Source organism: Chinchilla lanigera, unplaced genomic scaffold (assembly GCF_000276665.1).
Source record: "Chinchilla lanigera isolate Chin_1 unplaced genomic scaffold, ChiLan1.0 scaffold00084, whole genome shotgun sequence".
Classification (NCBI taxonomy): Eukaryota; Metazoa; Chordata; class Mammalia; order Rodentia; family Chinchillidae; genus Chinchilla; species Chinchilla lanigera.
Window position 1 is genome coordinate 7022023 of NW_004955485.1, and position 8234 is coordinate 7030256.

General features: G+C 59.4%; 1 protein-coding gene across 1 annotated transcript in view; it reads right to left on the reverse strand.

The window, feature by feature from the left end:
• Positions 1-8234, reverse strand: part of Neurl1 (neuralized E3 ubiquitin protein ligase 1) — a gene marked incomplete in the record, with an annotated part of 30121 nt that overhangs the window by 6054 nt on the left and 15833 nt on the right. The window contains 1 exon segment of the mRNA XM_013504075.1: positions 1-53. Coding sequence (XP_013359529.1) covers positions 1-53 — 53 coding nt within the window.

The window sequence follows — 8234 nt, forward strand, 5'->3', positions numbered from 1 at the left end:
CAGGGCGGTGAAGGAGCGCGGCCGCAGGCAGTCGGGCAGCACCAGCTCGCTGTCTGCGGGGAGAAACGGGCGGCCGTCACTGCCCGCGCCAGGGCCCCGCCAGCCTCGCGCGCCTAGGACACGCCTAGGACACGCCTGGCGGGTGCTCGCCGGAGCAGAAAGTGCCTGGGACATACATGGCCGAGCAAGGCAGGAAGCACGGCTGTGCGGGCAGCTGCCTGTCCGACCAAGGGAATGCGGCTGGAAGACACCCAGCTCAAGACCGAGCAATTGCATCTGAGTGTTTGGAAGGCCGCGGGTGCTTCGTAATACTGTGTTCTTGCCGTCTACAGAACCGTGCACGAGACTTACCGTTTCTTTGTTGTTTTGTTTGGGCCTGTGGATTGAACCCAGGCCCTCGGGCTGAGCTACATCTCCAGCACTTATTTTTCAGGACAGAGTCACGCTAAATGGCCCAGGCTGGGCTCGAACTTTTGATCCTCCTGCCTCAACACCCCCTCACCCTCAGCTAAGAATTTATTGGGTTTTTTTTTTTTTTTTAAGGGGAAGGCTCTAAGTTTGGTCCCCAACAACCTCCCCTGGCCCCCAAAAACGTTTTCTTAAATGTTACCCCTGGGACGCCCCTTTACCCCATCACCTAGAACAGCGCAAGGCACTCCGCAGGCAAATAGTAAACGCGCGCGGCTGCACGGAGGGCTTCTGACACCCGGAGGCCACAGGGAACCCCCTCCCCCACCTGCGCTGGCAAACGCCCTCATTGATCCTGTCCCTGGAGGTCGCCACCGCCACCTGAGGACACCCGAGGGAAGAGATGCCGGGAGAGTGACGTAACTCTGGTCCTGTCCCTCTAACCACACAAATAGTAGGAACTATTTTATAGAAAATACAATCCAGCGAAAAGAAAAGCGCAGGTCTGTGCCCACCCAGGGGAAAACGCTTCTAATATCTGGATTATGACCTTTCAGCCTTTTAAAAATATACTTTTGGTTATTTTTAATGCAAAAACTGAGTTATGCTCTATAAACACCGGTAGTTTTTAATCTTTGATGTGTAGTAAATCTCTCTGGAAATGTGGTAACGTTGACCTGTCCCCCCAGAAAAATGCACATGCTCACTAATTCAGTGGGGAACTCCAGGCTGCCTGGGACTCTGGCTAAGCCTCCTGCTACTACCGTCCTTTCCCACAGCCAGCGTGCCTGGCCTCTGGCCGGGATGCCTCCTCTCCCTGCCCAGAGCCGTTTCCAACACTGTGCTCCTTGCAGGCCACTATGTGCTGCTTGGTGGAGCCCTGCGCCTTCTAAGGAAAATGAACCGCACTTAAAGCAGTCCTCCAAGGAGGCCGGTGTGACAGACGAGCTCAGGCTGTGTGGCAGCCGCCAGGCGGAGAGCGAAGGTCCCCCCAGCCCTGACGCCCCATTCATCACCTCCAGACCCTGCTCACAGTTGGACCCCTTCTACAGGCGCTCCCAGATCCGCCCAGCGCCACTGTAGGTCCCACCGTGGACCAGCGCCTCCCTCGGAGCCTTCTCCTGGTGTCTGTGTGCCGTCTTCGGGCACTGGGCAAGGGTGGCAGGTGGCTCGGGCGGACGGCAAGGCTTGGGGCACTGGTCTGGCAGGGTCAGCAGAGGCAGAATGCAGCTCCAGCTGAGCGTGGACACCACTCTCCAGTCTCCCTGTGTTTCACCCACCCTGCCCTGGCCCCCCGCGGAGCCGTGTTGTCTGGGCCCCTGAGGTCTGGGTGCTGGTGCCCCCTCCTGCTGCTCTGGAGAAGCCTCCTGGGGCCTGGGTTTCCCAGCATCGTGTGGGCGAGGAGGGAGCCGACTGGAAAATGCGATTCTTCCGGAGAATTGACTCCGTGACAGCGCTGATGCAGAGAGGCAGAAAGCAAGGGGCCGCCCAGCAGGAAGAGCCCCGGGGACAGCGGTGGGGACCCGCAGAGGGCCTGCGGCTGGCCTGGGCCCTGAGGAACAGCCCCGCACCCTCGGGGACTCCAGAGGACTGGAAGAGGAGGAGGAGGGGAACAGCAGGAAGAGGAAATGAAGTGGCTCACAATGTCCAGCCAGGGCCTGTGGCACAAGGCTGTCACGGGCTTTCTGAACAGGGCTGGGCGTGAGCTCTCCAGGGCTCCTCTGCTACTTGAAGATGCCTGCCCCGGGTGTCCATGACATCCATGACACCCAGACAGCCTGCTCCTCTGTGGAGCTAATGTCTTCAAGGGTCTCCTTCCCTTACACTGTAACACACCTCCCCAAGGTGTGTTACACGTAACCCCCCACCTCCTGGGCTATCACTCCATCCTGAAGACACCCATGCTCAAGGAATACCCAGGGTGTCCCATACCTTCCCCCTCTTAGACACCGAGCACGGCCCGACAGTGCTCCAGATATGCCTTCGCCACCTCAAGGAGCAGTGTGGCCGTCAACGCCAATGGTATGTGTACTTCTAATGGTGCAGCCCAAGAGGACTTGGGTTTCCTTAGGAACCAAAGCCCATGTACTGGTAGGAGCGGAGTAAGGCCACTGAACTGGAGCGTATCAGCCTGGGTTCAAATGCTGACTTTGCCCATTCATTGCAACAGGACCCTGTGATCTTGGACAAGCAGCTCAACCTTGTGGGTCTCTCTTCCTCAGCAGTGAGAGCTGTACCTCTGGGTTTGCATACTCTGTGTCCTGATCTTCCCCTCGGAAGGGACGCTGAGAGGTGAAATGCAGCAAGGCCGTCTGGGCACCAGGAGACTGAGCGCCTGGCCCATCACGATCCTTAGGTAACCATGATGGGAGAGCCGCTGAGATCACCCAGACGGGATGGCGCACGCCTATAATCCCCGCACACAGAAGGCTGCACTAGGAGGACTGCAGTTCAAGGCTAGCCTGCACTACATAGCAAGACTCTGCCTTTAAAAACAAAACGAACAAAAAACCCACTCGTTAATACAATCTGCATTCCACGCGTCTCACCGGGATGGGGCGGGGAAGCTCGGGCCTGCCTTTAAATGCACAGCTCAGCCGTGGCCGGCCACCTTGCAGTCTCTGGCGGCCCACCTGGAAATGGAGCGGGGACGCCTGCCTTGAGAGGCTGCGGCTGAGGTCAGGGCTGGAGTGGAGCCCCCGGCACCCAAAAGGTCCTCGGGTCTCCTTGGTTACTCAGGTCGGCTCCACCTGAGCACTTCTGGAGCCCTAACGTAGGACTTCCCGGCAGTCGTGGTGGGCGCCTAGGAAACTATTCCGAGTGATAGCGCTGACTGAAGCCGGGAAAGCTGCGCCCAGAAGCAGCGGTCAGAGGAGGGAGAGGTGAGGAAAGGGGCGGCAGGGGAGGGCGGGGCTCGCAGAGCGGCCCCTGTGGCCTTGCTTGAAGTGCTGTGGAGCTGGTGGCACTGCTGGGAGAAAGGCTGAACCGGGCCCGAGTCCCTGGGGTCAGGGCCAGCCCAGGCCCCTTCCCCCTTCCCCTCCGGCCCACGGGAGCAGCTGCGGGGCCCGGCCAGCTCCAAAATAACCAGCCCGTCGGGAGGCCCAGCTGCGAGCCCTGAAATAGACGCAGCCTGGGATAGAGGCGAGCCCTGTGCAGAGGGCACCGTGGCCAGAGCCTGTGCCCAGCAAGCCCACGTCGAGACAGACTCAGGGCCCTGTGTGGCCCCAGGCCTGCCAGGATGAGTAGGACCAGCCTCCACCCAAGACTGCGTGGCAGCCTGGAACCCCAAGCAGTGGGGCAGCCCCACGTTTGGAAGCAACAAGTCATCCAATAAGTGCCAGGGACACCGCTCCCCCCGGGAGGTGTTTGTGACAGGGCCGGGGTGGCACAAGGTCGCGGCTGGCTTGGTCACTTGTCCGCCCTTCCAGAATGGCCTTTTCAGCCACTCTGGGCCAGAACAGAAGTAACCTGGCTCTGCAAGCGCAGGGAGCCCAGTGTCAGAAGCTCCCTCCCCTCGCCCACTGACCTACTGTGTGCCCAGCCCTGGGCAGGGGGCTGAAGGGAGGGAGAAGCCCGACACTGGCCCCAGGCCAGCAGCCAGCAGGTGGCTCCAGCTTAGAGCCGTGAAAACGTTTCAGTACAGTTTAGTTGCAGGAGTCTGACCATTTGCGATTAGACCTGAGTTTAGAGGAACTGAGGAGCCAAGGAACCAGGAAATCCACTGATCCTTGTCAGCTCTCTCAGCCTTAGCTAGAATGCCTCTGAGAACAGGAAGCTCACCACCTCTCTGGCTACCTAGCCCCCATCTCTGAGTAACTGGCTGTTTTGTTCTGTTTTGTTGCAGACAGGCTAGGCTTGAACTCACGGCAATCCTCCTGCCTTAGCCCTTTAACTGCTGGGATTACACCTGGCTGAATAACTGACCACACCCAGCTGAATAACTGACTTGGAAAACTTTCCCTGTGTGGATCTGTGTGTCCTAGACTCACTCCTTGGGGCCCCTTCTGAATCTCCACTTCCACAGGGTAGATATCTGATTAGAATAAAGACCAACTGAGCCCAAGGCCCCTGTCGTCTGTTGCGGAGTGGGTTGGGGAAGGCGTTTTGGAGGAAGCAGGGTCGGAACTGCGTTGACTGTGAGAGGCCCATGGGAGGGGCCTGTGGGAAGAGCAGAGCATGCTGGGAAAGCAACCTGGGAGAACAGGGGCCAGGTGAGGAGGCCCTGGGGTCAGCTACCACCCAGAGGCCATAGGGCCTGCCGCATGGGTGGCAGTGCAGGGGAACCGAGGCAGGCACTAGGCACTGGCACAGAGGCCTCCTGTGAAACAGGAACCATCGGCCAGGAGTCTTGTTTGTCTGGAGTCTCACATCCGGAGCGCAGGATAATCTTTAACCACCGGGGAGCCTGCAGCCACCCTCAGGAGGCCCTGCCACACCGTTCGCTGTCTCCATAAACATCCTCCCAGGCTCAGCATCTGGTGCTGGCTGGGAAGGGGACCGGGCAGCAGGTGAGGGCTTTTTCCACTCCTGGGGCGGCGCCCTGAAGCCCACACCCACCTCCACCCTCTCCCAGTTACCACAGCCTCAGGAAAGCAAGGAGGGATGCGCGATTCTTGAGGCCCCCGGAGGGACAGCAGAATCGTTCACAGTCACAGACCCTCAGATTTACGGAGCCCTCAGACCAGAGGACCTTACGGTGTTTCCAAATTCCTTGGCTGAGTGGTTCTCAAACTTCCTTTTTTTAAAGCACTGGGGTCTTTGTGTCCAGCAGGGGCCTAGCAGGTGAGCGCAGGACCCTGTCCCTCGCCCTCTCTGTGTCCTTCTCAGCAGCCTCAGGGGCTCCTCTATAGAACCCCAGGGTCCCAAGGAGCCTAGCTGGAGAACCTAAGCCCTAGTTCCCAGAAAGACTCCCGACGGCAGCACTTTTGTTCTGCCAGAGGGACTGGCTTTGGGATTTGTCAAGGATGGAGGGGCTGAAGTGAGGAATTCCCGTTGACCTGGAGACGAGAGTGCTTCCTGTTCTGCAAACACTGCTCCGTGTCACGGCTGTCTGTGGACAAGCAGGGACCTCATCATCACACCCCTGCACAGAGAGGCTGAGAACCTGCCCCCGGCTAGCGAGTGCCACGTCCTGTCTCCTCCGTTCAGTTGCTCCCCTGCTTCTGTCGGGAGTGCTCCGAGCCCACACTGCAGACCCAGCTCCTCCCTGAGCCCCCCAGGTTGCTCTGAGGTCCCCAGAACGAGATACTAGGTCGAGACGTGGCCTGGATCCTCCTGCACCAGAAAAGCAGTGCCTCAGGAGGCCTGGGCCGCGCCCGCACCAGTGGGGAACGGAGCCAGGCCCGGGAAGCCTCAGTAAAGCCAAAACCACAGATGATCTTATCACCAGGACCCCGCCGCCCCTCTTCCTCTGCCAGCCCTGCCTGGCCCTAGGACCTACCCATGCCCCACTGTATAGCAGGTCCTGACCTGAGGTCTCAAACACCCCTGTCCAGAAGGTGCCAGAGCCACACCGCTGGGACGGGGCCTCTCAGACTTAGTAGGTCGGTCAGATGGACTCACATCTGGAGAAGCCAGGGGGCAATGCAGCCCAGGCTCTGGATTCAAATTCCAGCTCCACCAACTACCAGCCATGTGACCTTTGGCAAGTTATCAGACCTCTCTGAGCCTCTGTTTCCATACCTACAAAAGGACTGCAATAACAGTTTTGTTTCTAGGCAGGCTGTCTTCACAGAGCTCAAAACAATACATGATCCAAAACTGACTGGGCCACTTAGACCTGCATGTGTGCTTTGGTGGTCAGAGGAGGAAGCGCTTTCTTGAACTGGGGCAGTCAGAGAAGCCAAGGGCTAGGGGTTGGTATGGGGCCCTGACACGGCTGGCAGAATTGGGGTGAGCAGAAAGAGAGTGTCTAGAAGCGTCTCTGCAGCAAAAGAAACAGCAAGGGTCTTTGGTACTGGGGAGGAAACCCAGGGTGTGCGTGCTGGACAAGTGCTCTGCTAGTCCCTTTTATTTTATTCTGAGACAAGGTCTTGCTATACTGCTCCTGCTGTCCTCAAACTCTCGATCCTCCTGCCTCAGCCTCCTCAGTGGCTAAGATCACCGAAGGTTTCTTTTTAATGAAAAACAAAACTGTCAAAGCAACCATGATCAGCATCCTCAACCGTCTCCATCCCAAGAGCTGGCACAGGCTCCTTAAACTAATATTTGCCTCTCAGTCCCTGACAGCCATGGCCAAGGGTAAATATTGGTTCAGCCTGAGAAGCGAAGACCAGATGGCAGTGTGGTCCTTCACAGGAGAACTCATGCTCTTTCCTGCCACCAAGCTGAGCCGCACCCGGGACGGGGCCCTGCCCCAGAGCCATGGAGACCAGGCCCAGAGCAGCCTGGCCCCTGAAGGCCACCTGAGGCCCCACAGCTGGCCATCCTCAGGGCAGGTGGGGTCTCTCCCTGGCCTGGGAACAGAACAGCAGGAGCCCCCCTGGCCGCACCATCTTGCCATGCTCTTGTCCCTGGTCAGCCTGTGAGACCTGCATCCCTGGCCTGCCTGGCTCTCGACCAGCTGGGGGTGTGCAGGCGGCCCCCACCACACCTGGCCCTGTCATCCTCTCCTGGACACTTCTCCCTGTCCCCCGCGCTGCCCACACACCCTGCACCTGGGCACACGCCTCACCTGCACAGATCACTGCCACCTTCCTGTGTCCCCTCTCCCACTGCTGCTCACCCCCACATCCCTCTTCCCTGGCCTAGGTCATGCCTCCCCTCCTCTTTCGGATCCCGACGGGAACTCGCCTGCCCCTGAGGTCCTCTGGGCTTGCGTCCCAGTGGCACTCGCACGGTCTGACTTGAGGCCACACCCAGACACAGACCTGGACTCAGGCGGCACAGAGCAACTCTATGGCACGTCCCCAGGGCAAGGACTCCTAAAGGGCGGGCTGGGTTCCTGGGTGTCCCCCTCCCTGGGCACCGCCTGGGCTAGGGGGCTGGGGGTGCTCAGGAGCACTCTGTGAGTGGGGTCCGGGCCCCCTCCCTTTGCCAGGACTATGACTGCTCTTCCTGGGTTTACATTTCTGAGAGGGGCAGGGAGACCTTGAGAAGCTGGGATAGGCGTTTATCTGTCCTAGTATTAATCACCTCATAAAACTTGTGTTTATTTAGTTGCTGGCGGGGCCCTCTTCCTGGAGGTAGGAAGCTGTTATTCCTGGAGATACCAGCCCGGGCTCGGGCCAGGGAGCTGGGAGGAAAGAGGGTGACCTGCCCCGCTCTAGCATCGTGAGGAGGTAGCCTGAAGCTGGCTGCTGGCCATGGCACAAGGCTAGGTTACAGTCGAGGCAGAGACGGACAGGACACCAGCCTGGGCCACACTCTGCCCAGGGACACAGCGCCTCCTCCACGGCCTGGTTCTGTACCTACTGTGTGCACGCCTACCAGGCACCCAGCTCCACACCTATTGTGGCACACAGGGCCGGCAAGGTACGGTGGCTTCTGTCCCAGACAGAGGCAGGAGGGGACAGGGGCCGGCCTGGCCGGGAACCCCTAAAGACCAGATACCAGTGTGGGGGACCATCACCCTAGAAAACTGACCCATCCTCAGAGCCAAGACAGAGCAGGGAGACCGCTCTTCAGAGGAAAGACTTTGCTGGGCAGGAGAACCCAGAAAAGCAAGAAGAGCCGGAGGGGTCAGGCCGCGGGAGACACAGAGGCCCTGAAAGAGGCAGATGCGGTGGCGTGGTGGGCGGGGGGCTGGGAGAAACGGCGCCAAAGTCTGTGCAGGACTGCGGTGGGCACATCTCAGAGGGCAGGGGCGGGAGGCAGAGCAGCTGGCC